Consider the following 21,671-nt stretch of genomic DNA (forward strand, 5'->3'; position numbering starts at 1 on the left):
AAAAATTATATTCGCAAAAGAGGTGCAGAAATACTAAACCCGACCACTCTGTGTATCATCGTTTGTGAATGTGTGTGTGTGTGCAAGCGTGTATCTGTCTGCTTGCACCCCAACATCCCTCCTGGTCACCTACGTGGAATCGGACTCTGCATTGCACTGCAGGAAGAAGCCAACGCTCTTTTGGTGCGGCCGGTCAGGGTAGAAGCGTGGCATCACCATAATCTTCCACGGAAGGTTCCGGACAAAGCAGGACGGGCTTAGCACCGACTCGCTCAGGCGGCTGAAGCGCTCCACAACAAAGCGGAACGTCGCCTCCGACCGCCAGCTGGTGTCTATGGAAGGAGGCAAGGAGAAGGTGAGTGAGGAAGACAGAGAACAGAGAGGTCATACAAATAAAACAGGGGATGGGTGAAGAGGGTGGAAGTGAATGGGATGAATGTCTATGCATGCTCAATAACCAGGTAAGAAAACGTAAAAGCTGAATCAATTCATCTGGATACAACATTTATTGACAGAAATGTTTCATCACCCATCTAAGTGACCTCTTCAGTCTAAACTGACTGCAGGCATCCCCACCCTTATAACAACACAGTGGCATAACAACCGAAACCAATGATCAGTTTCACATGTAAATATAGGCGTGACCATTAACTAGTAACAATGGCCATGTGTACTAGTCACAGAGGATTTGGGAATGTTTGCAATATCAGCACTGTAAGATGGCGATGGAGGTACTCCCCCCCCCCCCCCCCTCGGTTCAGGGAAAGGGAGAAATCCCACATTAAACAGACCCTGGTTAAGTGTGGTTATCCTAACTGGGCATATATCAAAGCCAGCAAGATGCCCAAACAGTACACCAGCCAACTGAAGACAAAAGGACAACGGCATCCTATATGTAAACCAGTGGTGATTCCGTATGTGCCAGGAGTGTCGGAAAAGTTGAGACACGTATTTTCCAAACACCGTGTCTCAGTTGCTTTCAAACCCCAAAACACACTGCGCCAGAAATTGGTCCACCCCAAGGATTGGGTCCTCCGGCACAAACAACGCAATATGGTATGCGCTGTTAAGTGCCAAGAGGGTTGCCGTGATCTGTACATCACCAAACAGATGCTGGAGTACTAACGCATCAGGCCAGGACCCCGCAGTCTACACCCATCTACAGACCAGTGGCCACTCTTTCAAGGATGAGGATGTGCATATCCTTAATAGGGAGGAACTCTGGTTTGAACGGGGAGTCAAAGAGGCCATCTATGTGAAGAGGGAACGACCATCCCTGAACTGAGAGGGAGAGGGGGGAGCCTAAAGCCCAATCTATGCTCCAAATGTCTGCTAGCCGACATAAGAAAAATCTGTCGTGTACACAACAGCCCTGAGAGACACAAAAAGTGTCTCTCATGACGTCAAAATTGTAGAGAGACATCTGTCTGCTAGCCGACATTTGGAGTATAAATTGGGCCTAAGAGTACATCTGTCGCCATCTTACAATGCTGTGATTGCAAACATTCCCAAATCCTCTGTGAATAGTACACATGGTCATTGAAACTCTAGTTAATGGTCACACCCATATTTGCATATGAAACTGGTCGTTGTTTTCAGTCGTTATGCCACTGTATTGTTTAGAAGGGTGGGGATACCTGCAGCAGTTGAGACTGAAGAGGTCACTTAGATGAGTGACGAAACGAATCTGTCAATAAACGTATCCAGATGAACTGATTCAACTTTCTTTGATTGGATGGGATGAAGTCATTCCAGGGCAACCTTCATCCATCAATGGTTTAAAAAGCACGACTGTTAAAACTCATTTGTGGCATTATCCTGCTAAACTGGAACTGGAGATTAACCTGGTGCACAAAAAAAAGTTTGTAGTTGACATGAAATGCCCTTGTGGCTACGATATGTCTCTGACACTGAATTTGAATTTCCTATCGGCATTTCATTAAGTGCGCTATACATGATATGCACTATTGGCTATCATGTTTACGATTCAGTGAGCCAAGAAGCCTATTACACAAATACATCTGCTAACTGCTGACTCTACTGTAAGATGCTTTGGATAAGAGCGTCCGATAAATGACAAAATGTGAAAGTTAAACTTATCTCCATGTAATCATCTAATGTCACCGTGTATGACAAATTGACGTATACTGGTGTGAGCTGTGTTTGTACTGAAATGTCCTAAGTGTGCAAGTGAGTAGACTTGAGGCATACAAGATGAATTATGTGTATGTGAGTATATCCTCCTCACCATCCTCCATGTCTTCCTCTGTGTTGTTGTGTCCATCTGCCATGGCGACGTTCCCATTGATCACGGGGTTGGCTGGGATTCTCGGAGGGTCATCTGTGTCCCCAGCTACAACAAACACGCATATAATTTATATTTCTGTTTTAAATTTCCCTTAGTCACCATTTGGTAAGAGAGGACTCCCAGTGTTGCTCAATTCCCATCAAATAACTGTTGCTCATGAAGGGATGAGGAAGCTTAGTTGAAAATCTTGATAGTTAATGTGTCACCATCCCTAGAAATTAATGTTTCTAAGCTGGTGGTTAACAGCAACAAGAAAAATTTCTCATGATACCCAATACCCTGCTATTTTTTCTCTTCTCTGTATTTCACCCATTTTATGACATATGATCTTCTCACGGAAGCAAGTGCTGAAAAGCTGGTAATCCTGTATAAAGCCAAAGAAAACAGGAAAAAAATACAAAAAACACACCACTTCATCCTACATGCCACAACCCCACCCTATCAGTAAGATCCAAGTTCTTCCCACTCCCGTCACCGTCCTCAGAGCCGACACCATCCAATGCATCCCTCCCGGCCCATTTCAAAACATTTCACCGGGGAAACCCTGCATGCTGACACAGCATGACAAGTCAATCTCGCTCCCCATCTGTGGGTGTGTGTAGCAAAAACCATACGCCGCATCTAGGCTTTATGCTAGCTAATTATGGACACAATGCAGGATGAGGATGCAAATCACCTCTCCCAACAAAACACAAAGAAGATGGCAATTATCCCTGATGTACGAGACAGCTCCATGTCAGACTCTGATCTGTCAAAACACACTGAAGACAGAAACAAAGACGGTTACTCTGATGAAGAGAATTGAAGGGGCACGTGAAGTCTGCTTAAAAATCCAGCATGACTACAGCACAACAGAACTCAGACTAGAGATAACAGTAGCATTGATATGAATACACTGTCTCTCCCTTGCTCTCTTTCTGCCTGTATATATGTATACATATGTACACAACATACACACATACACAACGTACACACCAACATTTAATACGAAATATGTTGGTGCGTCTGTCTGTCACCAGGTATAACGTGTCTGTGTCTGATGCCTTTCTCTGGGCTGACACACTGGTGGCAATGGTGTGCAACGTTAGAAACGTTTGAAGGTGATGTTACTGACCAAGTCCTCCTTGCCTGAGAGACTGACCTCATTTTGCCAAGTGGATTACACCCTGCAAACATCATGTGTCAATCAACCCCATGACAACTTCCTGTCCCGCCCACCTTCTCAGCCTCTTGTTTCTCTAGAAGCTTGGGACAGGGATATGCTTCTCAATAGTGTAATAGAAAAACAAAGTCCAGTCACTAAGTAAGACATTTTGTTTGACACACACAAAAAACAACAACAATTTTTTAGACCTTGGTTGACTTTGCAAATGATTTCGCATTTTTTAAGCTGCTCTGGTGTCAGGGGGGCATTCAAGTCCATCTCAAGGAGACAAATATTACTTTCACCCCCATTTGCCCAAATTAGATGGAGCACTGCAACAAGCTAGCTAGGTGGTATGAGAGAGTCTGCATAACTCATATTTGCTTCGCAAAAACATTACTCTCTTATGTAAACCAACTATACATCCCAATCAATGTCAGAGGCACTTTATTGTAAAGTAATATTGTAAGGTAACAAAATAAAGCAGTTTTCAGGTTCAGGATGGGAGCCCAAGCCCTAAACCCTATAGAAAAACAAGGTATGGAAATGTTGAAATCGTTGGAAAAAAGGTACCCTTTTGGGATGAACTTGTTGAAGTTGTCCGCAGATTCGTGTTTGACTTCCAACTACAAAGTTAATACAACCCAATGAAAATACAATCTGACACATACTATGCTAAGCTTTATCTCTTTTTAAATACTGAGGAATTAAGTCTGGGAATAGTCTGAGGATGAGGACTATGAAGAATGAGGCCAATTTTTTGATGGTCAGAAACTCATTAATATTTACTAGTCAATATAAAAACTACACTGTAGGGAATACCGCAAACAACGCTTCAGTTGCCTTGAACACCTTTTTCGCTGACCTGCACACAAGCACCCCAACGGCCAGAATAGAAGAGATCGACAACTGTATTGAAAAGACATCAATTTAAAAAAATAACAGTATCTTTCCAAACAAAGCTATAACCATTCCCATAATCTTCCCCAGTATTCAATGGCCGCCATCGGCATCAGCACTAAAATGTGGACGAGGGGGCCACCAGACAACCAGTGCAAAAAAAAAAAAAAATCAACAAACTGACCCTGTGGCAGCAAAAGTCCAGCATCAGTCAGCAGACAATCCTGGCGTACAAAGTAGATGAGTGGCACTGTGGTTGCATTAACTGGGGGAGCTCACTGCAAATCTCTCGAGCCTTAATAGCATAAGGGAATTTACACCAGGGTTTGCGAGTGGTATTCTTATGGTCACATCTCGCTGCTTACATGTACCAAATTAGGCTCCGGCTTGTTACTAGTATCATATGGAGTTCATGATGTTATGATCTGGCACGAAATACATTTGGATGGGTGCACCTGCTAATAACGTGGTGGTGGTGGTGGGGGGGGGGGGTCATTTTGTTTTTAAACGAATTAACGTTAAACAGGAATAAAAGCTGTTGCATTACATTCTGGGGGTTATGTGCGGCGGGGGGGGGGGGGCATTGGGCCAACATAAACACATCATCTAATCACAAGGACTGAATGACGCAGTGATGCTCAGGGCCTCCATCAGCCTGTCTGGCCCGTAACGCCAGCGGGGAAATCGAGCAAGAACTGCTGCGAAAGGGGGGGGGACCCCCTCCTTCTCCCCGTGTGCACTACTCGCAAAACGGCGACGGACGTGATCCCGACTCCAAAACGAGCCGACCAAAACAAGACGCCATTAAAGATGGCGAGCCCCCACGCGTCCGTTTCTTCATACACAATGAAGCAGCAAATCCCCGCGCCGCCGAGCCGAGCCGAGCCGAGGCGAGCCTCCCATGCGGGCCTGCACTGCCGCAGCGCAGCACGGTCCCTAACACTGTACCCTCCCCCCCCCCCGCCTGCCGCCCCCTCTGCCTAATTTACCATCACCGCCGGGGCGGCCATCGGGTCAGAACGACCCGCACGCGCAAAACACACGAGACGTGTTCAAAAATGACGCACACGCGGCCAATTTAGCGCAACTGGCGATCGACGCAAAGCGGCTAGCGGGCCTAGCCGTTAGCCTCGGCGAGGCTAGCGGGCTAGCCGTTAGCCTCGGCGAGGCTAGCGGGCTAGCCGTTAGCCTCGGCGAGGCCGTCACTGGATTTACACGTACCCGCTAATGCTATGCTCAATACTGGGGGAGGGGGTCGCAATTTAGCTGGTGCACAGTTAGTTTCGTAAAAAAAACCGGTAAATCCGCATCACTCGACATAGTTAAAGAAGCCGCACGACGCTTTAAGTTGCGATCCGCAGCCGCGACCTTACCGAGGCAAAAAAGCGACGGTGCGAGCCACCATTTTGGGACGCCACACACACACACACACACATACACACACACACACACACACCCCCCTCGGCTAGGCGCTACATAGCATGCTAGCCTTGGCGAGTCAACAGGGCCCCTAATGCGATCGAGCTAACCCGTTAGCCGCCTCGGCGAGTCCAGTGTGAGCCGTATTCCGCGCTACGTTCACCTTTTGAGTCGTGGAAAAGCGTCAATCAAAGAGTGCAAATCACACACACACACAAGGACCCCCACCCACCCCTCCACCTCACCTCACCTCAGTATCGTTCACCGACAACGTACTTCCCAGGCCCGCTTAGCCGCTTTCTCGCCCCCCCCCCCCAGACGGCCACCGGGCATTATTAGCTAGCGGGGCTAACGAGGCAAAGCTAGCGGGGGGGCTTGTGTCGCCGTTGTCGACGGGCTCCACGTTACGCCGCCTCTTTATTTGTTATTAGGTGACCCGTTTAAACGCCGCGATGCGGCCTCCTCACCCTTAACGGATGACTGTCAAAAAAACAACAACAACAAGACCAACCGATTAGCCCGGGATGGGAAGTACCTGCCACGGCTACGGAGGGTCGTTAATTGCGGCGTTAATTGCAACGCACGGGGCCCGGGAGGGCTGAGCCGGTGTTTACAAACATTTTAAACGCGGACACGCGTCAGGGGGGGGTCTCGAGTGGGTCCCCCCCCCCACGGCGGTACACGACACGACGGCCGCGGGGAAACGGCGTCACCGCACCGCGGTGGTTTCGCCGACAACAGACCACAGACCCGAATGAATGATTCGGTGTCGCGGCCCTCCCCCCCCCCCGCAACTATCGAGGTCGTGGGACTCAAATCAACTCCCCGAGTTTTCGGGGTTATTTCTCTCTAATAAATATGGAGGAACCGGCAGCACGTATCGCCGCATTCGAGCGAGGTCGGCGGAACGGAGGGGCGCACCGGTCTGCTAACAGAGCGGCCGGCTACCCCCCCGCTTAGCAACCCGGGCCTGCGTGTTTACCGTGAAGTTGGGAGACGAGCTTCCGCCGGACCCGGACCCGGAGCCGGACCCGCACCCGGCGAACTCGCAGTCACCAGCCGTCTAAACACACGCGCGGCTCGCTTCCCCGCGGCCGGTTTTCCTTACCCTCCATCTCCATGTCCTCGGGTTCGCTGAGCTGCTGCTCGCCGGCTTTCTGCTGCTGTTGCTGGGGGTGGTGGTGGTGGTTCATGTCGGCCGCTGCGGTGGTGCGCTGCTGCTGCTGCTGCCTGGCGGTGTCTTTGTTCCCCTCGACCTTGTCCGGGGTCGGTTCGGCGGGGAACCGGGTCTGGGCTTGTCGGTGGGGCGTCGGAGGACGCGGAGGAGGAGGAGGGGTGGTGGACAGGTCGAGCCTCGGCGGCTGGGCCTGCTCTAGCGCGACCTCGGCCTTTTCCGTCGTCGGCGCCGGGGACTGAGGGTGGGAGGTCGGCGGGGGAGCAGGCAGAGAAACGCGGACGTATTTGCTCGCTATTCGCCCAATCTCGGCGCCTGGATGGGTGCGAGTCGCCGACGGCTGGAGGGGGGGGGGGAGGAGGATGTGTTCCGAGAGGCGCTCCGAGGCGGGAGGGAGGGAGACCCGCGGAATTAGGTGGATCAATCCGGCTTTAACCCCGGCAAACGTGGGGGTAATAGTCGAAACAAGGGGGAGGGGGGGAGGAGGAGAGAGGGAGGGAGGAAGACAACTCTCGCCGCCGCCGACGGCCCGGAGACAATCAACGCTGGTTTATTCCAGCCGAGCTACCTGACGCCGGGCAGCCGACCCGCGATTAGAGGGTCTGACGACGGTTGAAATAAAGGCGCTCGTCCGCTAACGGCTTTCCCCGCGGTGCCCCCCGTCTGCGCGCTCCTCCGATTGTCCCTCGGCTGGGGGAGAGCGGAGGAAGAAGCCGTCCATTCAAAACGGCTTCTAATTGGGGAAACGGGCACCTCTCTCTCTCTCGGATTCGGAAGTTGGACGGGGGGGGGGGAGACGGGAGTTCGCCGCGGTTCCGACTTCGGGAGTTCGCCGCGCGTTAAAGCCACCCGACGAGATAACGGCGATGCGGAGCGGCCCGTCGCATTTCCTCACAAGCCTAACGAGTGAGCGAGAATGTGCCCGGTCATAGCCTGGTGCCTTCTCCAACGCGCTCCCGCGGCTCGGGATGTTGAGTCGAGGTAAAAGCTCAAAATGGCGGTCGCGCTCTTCTCCGAAATGTCACATCCGCATGGAGAGCCGAACCGAGTCGCGCGCAGGGGGGGGGGGCGCTCGCGGACGGCGTTGAGAGGCTCGCCGCGCTGGCCGAGACGGGCTCCGGGGTGGGGGGTGGCTGGGTGGGTGGGGGCTGTTCGCGTGGGGCAGAATCTTGGATCGATGCGAGTGATAGCCGCTATCTGGGGGAGAAAACTGTCATAGCGGCCGGTTGCGAATAACGGACGGTTTACCCGTTGGGTGGGCTAATGGCGGGCCAATGAATGGGGGGGGCCCAATATGCCCCCCCCAATATGGCCCCTATTGACTCATCGATAAATTCGTGTTGTTAGCCTCCGGCGGCCGTTCGTTGGCTGAATCCAGTGATTTCTGAGAGTTATAGTTTCATTTTTGGATATCATGCTAAGTTTATATATATATATATATATATATATATATATATATATATATATATATAGTAGCGAATTCGGGCAGACGACGCGACCACGGGAACTGCCGCGGCCGGGAAGCGAACCCGTGTCGCCCGCTCCGCAGGAGACATCGCTAACCGCTAGACTGAATTCGCTACAATATATCTCTACTCCTTCCTGTATTGTCGCAACTTGTGTCTGGTGTGTGGTGTGAGAGTCTATAAACGGCCAAACTAAAGCACTTGGGGCCTTGATTCTTTTTGGAGGTTATCGGGGATGATCGGGGGCACCTATAAAAAACAGCAGAAAATTAAAATTATGCATAATTAATTAAGCATAAATATGCAAAATATGCATTTTTCTAAAAATGGCTAAAATACACTTTTCTCGGCATTTCAGATGATTTTGAGCATCTTTGATTTTTTTTCACCTATAATTTTTTTTTCTGGGACAGAAATGTTTCGGCATTATGCAAAATAAATGCATTTTTGCAAACAATCCCAGAAAATTAAAATTATGCATAAATATGCAAAATATGCATTTTCTAAAAATGGCTAAAAACCACTTTTCTCGGCATTTCAGATGATTCTGAGCATTTGGGGGGAGGGAGTTGGAGTGGGGAGGGGGGTTTAGGGGCAGGGGGAAGGCGGTTAGCATAATTAATTATGCATAAATATGCAAAATGTGCATGTTTCTAAAAATGGCCAAAAAACCCACTTTTCTCGGCATTTCAGATGATTCTGAGCATCTTTGATTTTTCACCTATAAAAATTTTTTTTCTGGGACTTAGAAATGTTTTGGCATTATGCAAAATAAATGCATTTTTGCAAAAATGCGCTTACGATCCTCTTTTTTTTGGAGGTGGTAGGTATTGTTCCAGAGAGGACAAGAAAAATAGCAGAAAATTATAATAATTATAATAATTATGCATAATTATGCAAAATATGCATTTTCTAAAAATGGCTAAAAATAACTTTTCTCGGCATTTCAGATGATTCTGAGCATTTGGGGGGAGGGAGTTGGAGTGGGGGGGGGGGGTTAGGGGCAGGGGGAAGGCGGTTAGCTGGCAGGATGAAGAGGAGGGAGATTTAGACGGGTGGATAACCAAACCGCTACATTGTAGCGGGGCTCTTCTAGTATATATATATATATGTATATATACATCCAGTGATTCAAGTCAATTCTTTATGAGACAGCCTGTTTCATGCCATAAACGACCATCAGCTGTCAAGATTATTTTGCTCCTTATTTGTTGAGCACTTTTCCTATCGTTTAGTGTTTCTTTTAACAAAGTTTTACATATAAAAAAATGTTTTTTAAATCACATTGACAGTTGACGACTGCATGGCACCAAACAGGCTTGTACTGAAATGTATTAATCCCCCCCCCTACATCTATCTTTATATATAGAGCCCCAGTTCTGGTTTCAGTAACATTTAACAAGCTACTTTATAGAAAGAAAACCATAAACGTTGTTTGACACCACAATTAGATTATACGTCACAAGTAAGCATGATACTGTGTTGACAACTCGTGGCATTCCTTATGATCGGTTTGCTCATTTGGACCAGCCTCTCTGGAATTTCTGTAAAATAATCGGTGATCTTATTTTATTTTTTTTCATTTTGAACAGAAAATCTGATCTGGATGCCCGAGCAGTCAAAGGAATCGGTTTCACACGAGTTACTATTAAAGTGCTTTTAAATCGGGCAGTGTACATGGTGTCTAGACATTAGAACAACCAATGAACCAACTATTTTGGAAATATGAGATTAGAAGTTTATCGACAAACTCTGCACATGATTTCACACAGTGCTTTCTGTCGAACCAATGATTAAAAATTACAGGTCATCATTAATTGTGTAATGTGGTGAAATAGCGAAGATTTATTCTTGCCAGTTGGGGCTATAACCGTTATCTGACAAAGTCCTACTCCTGCTGCTCTACTACTTTCGGCTGCTCCCGCTAGGGGGCGCCACAGCGGATCATCCGTTTCCATCTCTTCCCGTCTTCATGCATCTTCCTCCGTCACACCAGCCACCTGCGCGTCCTCCCTCGCCACATCCATAAACCTCCTCTTTGGCCTTCCTCTTCTCCTCTTCCCTGGCAGCTCCATACTCAGCATATCTGACAAGTCCGCCGTCCAAACAACGACAGCGCCGCTCCAGAGTTGTTTCAACATTACCGGGAAACAGCGACATCTACCGGGGGAACGCGGTAGTTCAGCGATTGCACTTACACGCTGCTACCGCTTGGGCAGTGTCGTTCATTGTGTGTGTTTTTTTGTTGGAGCGTTCAGTCGAGCTTTTACTGCGATTTTGAATACAGTAAGACAACGAATCTTTGACGCAATCGGTCCGCCTTATCATACAAATAAACGAATAAGTGTGAGCTCTGAAGTTGTGCAAAAAGCTAGATAGACGTTTGATAGGAGTCTCCCAATAGATACCTGCTGGTCCACTGGGATCTTTATGCAATTCTGTTACCATGAATACTTGTTTGTTTTTGTTTGTTTTTTTTTGTTTTTGTTTTTTTTGTGTGTGTGTTTTTTTTTTTTTTTAGGGGAACCTGTCAACATTAGAAGCGTCACGCGTGTCATCGGCGATGTGCGGAAGCCGTGCATGTGTCTTTTATTTCCCCCACCGCGAGTAATTTATGACAAAACGCTTTTTCTCACGCAAGCTTTGCGACGGGAAATGTTTGCGGAGGTTCTTTTGTCACCAGCGTGACGGATGTACCGTCGAGCCAATGACGTCCCCGCAAGACAACCCGGCGCGCCCCCCTCGAAGCCCGCATATCCAATGGTCGTCGAGGGATTCGATAAAGAGGCGGGGCAAGTCGCACGGCAAGCTAGTTCGCCCCGCATATATGAGCCCGACGTCGGGGCTGCGAGTCAAATAGTTGAGCGTTTCGCCCGCGACCGCAGGGGGGGGCCCGGATGTCGACGTTGCTGTCTGTAACGTTAGCACATTAGTGGCATTCATGAATTCACTGATGTAAATGTGTTCACCCCTTCGGGCGTTTTTCATCCTCCTAACACAATAAAAAACCGTGTTTCCCCGAGTTTGACGTGTAGTAAATGGAGGAGAGGAAGGAAGACGGAGACCCGGAGATTCAGGAACACGGACCCGAGCACTGGTTCTCCAAATGGGAGCGGCAGTGTTTGGCCGAAGCGGAGCAGAGGGAGCCCAGCGAGGAGGAGGCCGATAACGACCAAGATAAACTGTGGCACCTCTTCCAGAATTCGGCCACAGCTGTCGCGCAATTATACAAAGGTCCGGACCGCCGCCTTTCGCTGCCTCTCTACCCCCCCCTCTCTCTTCCCCCCTTCCCCTCTCCCCCCCTCACCCCCAGTTTGACTTAACTTCGAGCCCGCTAGCTACCGTAGATACGAAAGCCTGCGTTAGCTTCACACGGGGGGTACGGGGGAAGCTAGCTCGTCGGCTAACGGCGCTACGTAGCAGCTGACCGGGCTGGGGGGGGGGGCTAAATTTAGCTTACGTTGGGAACCCGTTCACCCCCTCGCGATTCCTCCCCCCCCCCCGGTGCGTATCTACAGGTGCTCCGCTCGCTGGCCGCCGGCCTCCCGAGAGCCGCGTTACACCGGCGACGGGCAATTCTCGCCGAGGTCTGCGTCGGTGTTTACAAGGGGGGGGGGGGGGCAGCGTCGAGCTAACGTTACGTTAGCCGGGGCTAAGTTACAAAATGGCGCCGGTGACAACAATCGGCACTCGGCGACGTTCCCCTGTCAGATCACCTCTGCGCTGTCACCGCTGCCTCCCCTCCCTCCCCACCCCCCCATGGCCGGTCTAGTTGGGGGTAACACGTGAATCCGGCGTGTTGAAATGCGAAAAGGCGCCCATCGCACCTGTCTCTCGGTAGTCTGGTGTGGTGCTGAGTGGGCACTTTTTTCTTAGTGTTGCCACTCGGGCAAAATGGCGAGGACGTGACGGCTTGTGTTTTGAGTTGTTTATCGCGCAGTGTGTGCGCCCGTCCACAAACACCGATCTGAAAGAGGGAGAGAGAGAGAGAGAAACCGAGCCGGGCTAGCCCTAACGTGTGCAGGGAAAGGGGCGATTGCGTTTGTATTGCAGCCCCCCCCCCCCCGACTCGAGTGCGGAGTCAAGTTGGGGGGGGGGGGGGCTGGGCTGCTGGCGCTAGCCTAGCAGCGAGCTGCCGAGTTGTCATCCGATAGTTATTTTCATGCTAAAGCCTGTGTGTGCAATGCAAGATGCAAGACAAAATGGCGAAAGAAAATTGGACTCGACGCCAGCCGTACGGGTTATCAGCCTCTCATTAGTCTTGACAGCCCGTTGTCAGATCAATCAGTTCATTGTTTGGATCCAAAGGGGTCGCGTTGTTATCCTTTAATAACATTTGGGAACATCTTCCTTTGCATGCACAGAAATACTTGTAACAGTGTTGGTTCTGTTGTTCATACAGTGTTGTGTTTGCTACTGCAGACAGAGTATGCCACCAGCAGGGTCTGTCATTGTGGGTGCCATTTCAGAATGCTGCTACAGCTGTTACCAACCTCTACAAAGGTAAGAACCTTTTTTTTTCGGCCCCCTGCTGCTTTTGAGTTTGCCCTGTTCACTTAGCACCCCCCCCCACACACACACGTTGCTGATGTGTTATACTTGTGATTTAGCGTATTACTAGTTGTCATTATGCAGTGTTGCAATTGATCATGAAGACAATGGCGTTTTTGTCTCATCCTGTGCACTGAAATAGTAAACGTACCTCGACACTGTCTCAACCTCATATTGATTTCCCCATGTGCAAAACTTGTTGTCTTTTCTGCCATGAAGTATGCCTCCTTAAATTGAGACTTAAGCTCAACGCTGGTAAAAGTTTTTTTTTAGCTAATTGCAAAAGCTCATTCAGCATTTATTTTCATGTCACCTACGACCACCAGAGAGTGTGGAAGCCCACCAAAGGAGTTTTGATCTGGGCATTCAGATTGGACATCAGCGTCGCAACAAGGTGCGTTTTATTATCAGTTATGTGGTGCAACGTACTTTTTTTGTGATGTTTTGCTGCAAATGTGATATCAGTCACCTCAGTAGTGGGAACAATTTTGACCAAGTTTGAAACGTGAGTCGTTAGGAGGCACTATATAATTCCTGTCTTAGTGCTGCGCTCTGTCTTGCAGAGATGTGAATAACAACAAATCAAAATAAGCAAGACATAATTCAAATAGAGAGGTAGCGGCTATGCAGCACATTAGTCAGCCTCTGCTATTATTGAACGCCTTCATTGGAGCCGTTTTCTGTGATCACTACTTAGTTCTTGAGAATTGCAAGTTTCTGGCACTTAATCAACAAAGACAAATACACTTTAGTCCAGTTCTTGTATTTTCCAGTGCAGAAATTTGGGTAGTGGGGCCTACTAAGTTATTTAGTTTGTTTCCCTCAGAACCACTCAGCAAGCCTAGCTGATATTTACTAGTCCTATTATGCCTCAGAAAAGGCAAAAAAACAAAACAAAACAGAAATTAAAGGTGATTCGCATTGCTTCACAGGATGTATTAGCCTGGGTGAAAAAGCGTCGGAGAACCATCCGCAGGGAAGATCTGATCGGCTTCCTTTGTGGTAAAGCACCCCCACCCAGGAGTAGCAGGGCCAACCCCCGGCTAGCAATGGTGGCTCCCAGCCGGGCGAACCCTTCCTCTGAAACAAGTTCATCTGTAGAGACAGACCTCCAGCCCTTTAGGGAGGCCATAGCACTTCATGGTAAGATGAAGCAAATGCTTTTTCTTTTTTTTAAAATGTTTTTTATGTTTTGTTTTTTGTTTTTTTTATAACTGCTTACAAATCTCTGCAAAGACTTGAGTGGTGACAGATTTATGCCTCAATGTGTACTTTGTAACATTACCCGCTTGACTCTTTTAAAAGTGGATGAATGAAGAATTAATAGAAATAGAAATCTTGTCTTGTCTGTTTAAGATGGGAGGCTCTGCTTTATATATTGTACCACAGATTCCTTGTGAATATGAAGGTTGCATACACACCTGTGTATGTACCTGAATTGTTGCTTTACAAAATATACTTTAAGCATTTAAATGGCTCTCACCTAAATTGGATCTTAAACTTTTTTCCCCACATAATATAGATGGGTAAATAAGTGGGAGGGATGTCTTTTTACAACCATGCTCTTCTACATGTGGCTCAGAGATGTGAATCTGTTGGCCAATAATGCTCGCAGCCCTAACGGTTGGTTAGCCTCATGTGTCTGCAAATGCCTTGCTTAAATGAAGGCAGTGGAGATATTTATGGGCCCTGTATTCAAATAATCAGATCCTACAGGTCATCTGTTTTTGATTTATTTGCAGCATATTGAGATTTCATGGCAGAGTATGTGAGGATAATCCTGTCTTCAGTGACTGGTAAAGGAACATCTTAGAATAAGGTTCAAGATAGGTTGATTTGTTTTGAGGTATTTTGTGTTTGGATTACTGAAACTCAAGTGTCAGCGTTATCACCTCCCTCGGTTGCCTATCAGATGCCTTTTGCATTTCACAATTTCCACATGAGCTAGGACTGAAAATGTACATTTCCTCACGTTGCAGTATATTGGTGAAAATAGGATTAACTGCACCCCATCCTGAGATAACTGTAAGTCAACAATGAGTGTTGGGGAGATGGATTTGGGAGAATGCTGTGACTCCTTTATTGGTAACAGTGGAACTCTTCCTAAAGCAGTGTGTTGTCCTTGGAAAAAGGCTAACCTGGAGTGGATGTCTTTTGGGTTTATTTTTCCGATGTTGAAAAGCTCACATTACAACCAGAAGAAGTGCAAGATTAGCTTAGTGTGCCATTTTTTTGTGAATGAAGAACTGAGGCGAGTACGGCTGACAAGACCATGGAAGTGTGGAAGAAGAATTTGGAACAGCTATTTGGGACTGGTTTGAATTTAGATAAAGTGACGTGACTATTCTGGTTGAGTGAAGACGCTTTCTGAATATGTGGCTGCTGAAAGCACCGTTATTTGTAGACTTGGAAGCAATGAAATTGGTTCAACAGGGAGTTGTGCAAAAGGGCTGTTTGGCCGTTTCAGAAGAAGGAAAAAAACGCATGCTGAAAGCTGGGAATTGGACTCTGGGCCAAGTCATCGAGAGTAAAGAAAAGCACTGGCAAAGCTATTGGGAACCTGACAAGTATTGTTTATTTATTATTATTATTTTAGGTCATAATTTTGTTGACTATTTTAGTTTTGTGTGTATTCAAAGACTTGTTGACGTTTTGAAGCAGTTTTTTGAGTTGGAACTTGTCGAAGGTACAATCCACAATTTAATGTACACAGCTGCTATCCACCCCACTTCTGCAGTGTTGGTCAGACTTGAGAATCACTGTTCACTTTATTACTTGCGAATGAGAAAACCAGCCGATGCCACACTGCTTTCATTTCCTTTTGAGGCTTTCAGTTGTGTCCCCGCTTCTCAAATTCACAATGTTGACCGGATGGTGAGATATGTCAGGTTTCTCAAGTCAGTAGACCGGCTTGTTTTGTCGCAGTATTCCGCATAGCCATGGCGACCCATGCCGTTACGGATTGTACCTTTTTAACAAGTGTAATTAAGTTTTATTTACCTGTAATTTGTTTGAAAGTGGAAAACAAAGCACTACATTGTTAGCAAAATAATTCGTTTTTTCAAAATGTCCATGTGAGAGACGAGCTTCAAATGCTATGTAGTGGCGGACATCAAAATAATGTGTCACAGAAGAGAAGTGAGATTTAACCAAGTGACTCTCCCCAGTTGAATAGGGATAAATAATCAGAAGCTCAAGTGATTTAAATGGCTGAAGAAAATGCTGTTGGCCCCATTATGTGTGTGGGTACTCGGATTTCCTCTCGCAGTCCAGAAACATGCATGTCAGGTCAATTGGAGACTCTTATTTGCCAACTGGTATGAATGGTGAGCCTGTCCAGTGTGTCTGCCTGCTGGGGTAGACTCTGGCCTGAATAATGAAACTACTGCTAATCTAAAAACACTTTAACTTTATTAAAGGTCAGCGTGACCACTGCTTTTGAAACCGTCAGTATGGAAGACGTGTTTGAGATCAAGGCTAATCTATGAATATTCAATTCACCAATTCTTTTGCAGTTGCTCATTTTAAGGGTTAATGTCTGTTAGGACCATAACACTTATTTGTTTACTCAAATAAAAAGTGATAGAGTTCACAACATTGGCATTGTCAGCTTAGTCAAATAAAGAAAATGGTGGGGAGTGGTTGTGGAAGTTCATTCATTCATTCATCTTCAGCCGCTTCTCCGGGGTCGGGTCGCGGTGGCAGCAAGCTAAGTAGGGCGCTCCAGACGTCCCTCTCCCCAGCAACGCCCTCCAGCTCCTCCCGGAGGATCCCAAGGCGTTCCCAGGCCAGATTGGACATGTAGTCCCTCCACCGGGTTCTGGGTCTACCCCCGGGGTCTCCTCCCAGTTGGCCGTGCCCCGGTAAACCTCCAAAGGAAGGCGCCCAGAAGGCATCCTAATCAGATGTCCAAACCACCTCGACTGGCTCCTTTTGACACAAAGGAGCAGCGGCTCTACTCCGAGCTCCCTCCGGATGTCCGAGCTCCTCACCCTATCTCTAAGGCGGAGTCCAGACACCCTACGGAGGAAACTCATTTCAGCCGCTTGTATCCGCAAGCTCACCCTTTCGGTCACTACCCAAAAAGCTCATGACCATAGGTGAGAGTTGGAATGAAGACTGGCTGGTAAATTGAGAGCTTTGCCTTCCGGCTCAGCTCCCTCTTCACCACAACGGTCCGGTACAACGTCCTCATTACTGCTGATGCTGCACCAATCTGCCTGTAAAATCTCCCACTCCATCCTACCCTCACTTGTGAACAAAACGCGGAGATACTTGAACTCCTTCACTTTGAGGCACCAACTCATCCCCAATCTGGAGGGAGCAATCCACCATATTCGGGTAGAGATCCATGGCCTGGTTGTGGAAGTTATTGTGGCTAATAAGCAGATAGACTTTTACCAACAGGTAAATAGCTCCGGGTTGGTTTTCTTTGTTGTTTTTGCTCCTTGATCAGGATGGTGCTGACACAACAGCACTGGTGACTGTCTTAATTTCAAATAGAGGAATTCTGGAATTTGGCACGGCCGAACACCAATGTAATTCCCATATATGAAAAGTAGTCAGTAAGTTTGGAAAGAAAAAAAACATCTTCAGGAACGTAACTTTAACTTGGCTCTCTCCCTTCTCTCTCCCTCCCCCTCTCCCAGGTCTGAGTGGAGCCATGGCCAGCATCAGTGTGCGTTCAGGGGCTCCAGGGTCTCCTACGCATGTGAGCGGAGGTGGAAGCGGCAGTAATGGCAGTGGGGCCACTGCTGGCAGCGGGGCAGGCCCGGGGACGGTGTGCCGTGGTCGGCGCAACGGCCTCCATGATGTGGACCTGAACACCTTCATCTCCGAGGAGATGGCACTGCATCTGGACTCAACAGGCACTGCCACAGGGGGAGGGGCCAGGAAACGAAACTCCACCCAGTGCAGTGATGTCATCACAGACTCCCCAACCCATAAACGCAACAGGATGATCTGATTCACTAACTTGCTGTTGTGTGTGTGCGTGTGTGTGCGTGTGCGTGTGTGTGTGTGTGCGTGCGTGTGTGCGCGCACGCGTGCGTGCGTTTGTGTGTAGTGGTGGGTGGGGGGGTGGGCGTGGATGAATTTAAGACATCCACACAGATGGACAGACTGACGGAGGGATGGACCTATGTTTGGATGGCTGGCTGTGCGGTGAATCTGGCCTGAAAAACGGAAATGAAAATAAATCACTGCTGGGTAATTTGGAGTGGCAACCGAATCCTTATTCCTTGTCCTCTGTCCTCACTCTTGTAAGTTGAGTTCACTTCTCCGAGCTTAAAAGCTCTCGATGGACGTGAGGGGAGACTCCGAGACCTGAAAGAGCTCATACTGTCCTCCCGTTGTCCAGCCAAGGCTGAAAGGAGACAAGGATGGTCACCGACAGATTCTGGGACACAGACCTTACTGATGGGAGAGGAAGAACACCGTGCTGCATTAGGGGCAAAAAAAAGAAGAAAAAAAAGCCACTTGTTCCTTGACACATCTGTCATCCTCCTCCTGCACCCCCTACCCCCCACTCCTCTCAATGTGGAAATGAGGGCCATGATCCAATCATCTCACACTCAGTGAATTCATTCGTTTGCCAAACGTCGGAACCAACGTTGTTGGAGAGCCATCCCTGCTTAAAATGACATGTTTTATTCCCTCTGTTACAAGTGGTCATCATCGCAGCTCTCGGCTGACGGCGCCCGTCATCGGTGATGTCTGGCAGGCTGACCTGGTCGTCTAGATCAGCCAGTAGGAGCACACTTGTGACATCTTCCTGCCTCCTTTGCTGCCTGTCATCATTTGTTGTACTATTGTGGCCACTCGACTGACAGTTCAAAATTCTCAACAGCAGGCTACTGACATTTTAGACCGTTCGTCTGCTTACAAAGCTGCGTCAGCAGTGGTTAGGTTTAGCTTGGTCGGTTTTAATTTTCAACCACCAACCAGTGTTTAAAAGTTTTGTTGCCACTGTTCGCAGCAGTTATAGCCAAGTTAATTCTACTGCACTTTCTTTTTCTCCACCTTTTTTTTTTCGTCGTGGGTGATAATTGAAAGGGAAAAAGGGGTGTTTTCTTTGTCGGCCTGATTGGAGACCCCATCCCTTTTCCTCGACCCTAGTCTTATTACAGAAGCAGCTGCTGTCGATGTGATCGTGTGATTATCCTAATGAGAGTTGCAATTCATGAATTTTGCACTTAGCTTTCACCCCCCCCCCCCAGCTCATGCAAACAAATCGACTCTTCCATCGGATCTCAGTTGTAGCCTTCTCAAGCCTGCTGGTGGTTTAAGATTCATGAATGAGGGCTACTTGGTGGTGGGTGCTTGGCTCAACATGTACACTTGACTCTAACATGGAGCCCGTAGGCACGCCTCCTGGTTCTTTGAGAGAGTTTCATCATATGTTGAAGGGTTTCAGCGCTTTTCTTTTGCATGTGTTCATCCAGTTCCACACAGGCAGCCCTAAACCTTCTTTCCCTGCCTCCGGGGAGATGATTTAACTTATTTGAAGATAATCGGTGCTGTAGAAAAGCATTAATCACAGAGATGTTGTTGCAGCGGCGCCTGCCAACTGTCATCCACCGATCATGCGAGCTAGCATATGTGAGCCATTCTTGAAAAGTCGGCTGTTGCTAGTGTACTAGTGTGGGTGTCGGGAGGCAGCTGGTGCCGTCTGTGTAAGGGGCGTGTGCATTATCGAGATGTAGAAGTTTGGAAACCCGAGTTTTGATTGCTACAGAAGCTGAAGGACAGATCTCCGGGCATGATTGTAGAAGCGAAGGTTTCCGCTCCTAGACCTTTTGAGGGTGGCTGAGAAGGATGAGACGTTGTTATCACATGAGATGGGTTTTGGGCAGAAAATGGCTGATTGTAGTCCCACCGTATAGGGGATATGCACATGTTCAAAATGTTGAGATTGCTCCAATGGGATTTCATTTTTAATTCTTGATGAAGTATGATTTTTGTCCTGGCACGGAAAGCTATGGAAGAGGCCCCTCGGAACTGGTTTTGTTTGTCTGCGAATCAGTTGCTGGATCATACATCTTGCGTAGTGATACAGTTGAGTTTCTACTGAGCTTGTCAGTACTATATGTATTAAAAATGGCGCTAAAACGTTTTTGTTTTTAACCCCTGTAGCTGAACCATCAGTCGCTAATGTCTCTCTCTCGGGTCCCTCCACCTTCAGTAGATTTGTTCACTTTCCCCTCACACATCAACTTGGAAAATGGATTTTCTCCTGTGGGCGTGAAGCGCACCAAGCTTTAACCCCTGTTGCCGCCTTCTGGTCAGAGTCCGTGTATGCGTGTGTTAGGTTTATTTTAATCACTTGCCAGCCAGAGAATAGATGAACCGGACAGAAAGCTGTCTCCGTTTGGTCTGGCGGAGGTTGTGGTGGAGGATGTCTCCAGGTTTTCCTTATTGCTTAACGGTTAAGCGGTAGAGAGAGGTTAAGGGCACATCGGGGAAAGGACGATAGGGGGCGCGATGCTCGTTGAGCAACGGCGAACGTAACATTTCTTCTGATGGAGGGTGAACAGGTTGAACCCAGGAGCGAAGCTTGTAGGGATCTCCCTCGGGTCTTCTCGGAGCCTCTCAAAGCTAGCCTAGATCTCGCGAGCTTGCGGGATCTAAAAAGAAAAATCATGAGCAAAGCTGAATTTGGGGGCCGGCTTTGTGAGTCCGGGGGTCTTTTGCATCATGTAATCGAACGTAAAGGAAAAAAAAAAAATGTCTTGCAGATTTCAGCTTTCAGAATTGTTGGCGGTGAAACACACGAAGGATCCACGTCTTTTAAAACAGGAACTTCTGCTCCAAAAGTGAAGGTTTGGATTCAGTCGAGTTGTGCTCAGTGGGGGTTCAACGTTGCAGATCTCAGGGTGTGGATTTGCTGTTGGCGTTACACGATATTGTGAACAAAGGGGGTGCGTTTTGTGGACTAGGTAGAGAACCACTTTTTTTTCTTTTTTTTTTTTTATCCATTGGCATAAAAGTCGAATTGTAATTTGAACACTTGAATCTCATATTGTTAGCAGATATCTGACACGTGGGGAACTGTGTAACACACTTGTGTCTCTCCACCCTGGTGTGTTGGCGCTGCAGTTTCCTCACAAGGTGTCCAAATCTCCCACTTTCTCATGCAACACGACGGTTGGTCCTCCAGCCCGGAGCGAGGACGGTCACATTTAATGTACACCCCTTTGCCCGTGTTGTCTAGGCCCTTCTTCTGAGGACACGACGGTACAAAACCAGGACTTTTCAGCCTGTTCCCACCTGCAGGGTTGACCCCCACTGACTAACCTGTTACCACAGAGGGGGGCACTTCCTGTTATTTCTACCCCTCAACCAATCGGCGGTCTTCACGTAACCCAACAGGCCGCCCCACGCCACATCTCTCTGGAGCCAACACTATTATCGGCAGTTTCTAGATACTTATTTGTTTAAAAAGTAAGAAATGGCTAATCTATATATACTTACCATTTAGGTGTTGGTATGATTATATGTGGTTCACATTGTGAAAGAAATAAAACTTAAACCATGGAATTGCAAATTTGATGTATCATGTTTCATTAAAAAAAAAGAATACTGCAGTTCTCTTATATTTTTGTTGTTGGATAAGGGTGAGAAGTCCTACATGACTTGTTTCATGTTATTTTAGGCCCAACTTCACTTTAAGGTTGACTCATTAAGTTTGTACGCGTCTCTCCAGTTTAA

At 47.9% G+C, this 21,671-nt stretch overlaps 2 protein-coding genes across 2 annotated transcripts in view; one reads left to right on the forward strand and one right to left on the reverse strand.

Moving 5' to 3' along the window:
- Nucleotides 1-7,100, reverse strand: part of usp7 (ubiquitin specific peptidase 7 (herpes virus-associated)) — a 33,670-nt gene extending 26,570 nt beyond the window's left edge. The window contains exons 1-3 of the mRNA XM_056287627.1: nt 6,880-7,100; nt 2,249-2,353; nt 134-332 (exon numbers count right to left, since the gene is read on the reverse strand). Of these exons, the coding sequence (XP_056143602.1) occupies nt 134-332; nt 2,249-2,353; nt 6,880-6,964 (389 nt within the window). The 5' untranslated portion in view covers nt 6,965-7,100. The remainder of the gene's footprint in view (nt 1-133; nt 333-2,248; nt 2,354-6,879) is intronic.
- A 4,184-nt stretch (nt 7,101-11,284) lies between these two features.
- hapstr1a (HUWE1 associated protein modifying stress responses a) lies at nt 11,285-18,036 on the forward strand. The gene is made up of 5 exons (XM_056287446.1): nt 11,285-11,645; nt 12,834-12,914; nt 13,289-13,356; nt 13,895-14,105; nt 17,612-18,036. The coding sequence occupies exons 1-5, from the start codon at nt 11,450-11,452 to the stop codon at nt 17,926-17,928; spliced, it is 873 nt and encodes a 290-aa protein (XP_056143421.1). The 5' UTR covers nt 11,285-11,449; the 3' UTR covers nt 17,929-18,036.
- The last annotated feature ends 3,635 nt before the right edge of the window (nt 18,037-21,671 follow it).

This window comes from Lampris incognitus, chromosome 10, assembly GCF_029633865.1.
Source record: "Lampris incognitus isolate fLamInc1 chromosome 10, fLamInc1.hap2, whole genome shotgun sequence".
NCBI lineage: Eukaryota > Metazoa > Chordata > Actinopteri > Lampriformes > Lampridae > Lampris > Lampris incognitus.

Bases quoted from the DNA above. Each gene is read 5' to 3' on its own strand.
- hapstr1a (XM_056287446.1), top strand. From the start codon at position 11,450: ATGGAGGAGAGGAAGGAAGACGGAGACCCGGAGATTCAGGAACACGGA. The intron at 12,915-13,288 runs GTAAGAACCTTT...TACGACCACCAG, and splicing joins TGTTACCAACCTCTACAAAG to AGAGTGTGGAAGCCCACCAA. The intron at 14,106-17,611 runs GTAAGATGAAGC...CCCCTCTCCCAG, and splicing joins GGAGGCCATAGCACTTCATG to GTCTGAGTGGAGCCATGGCC.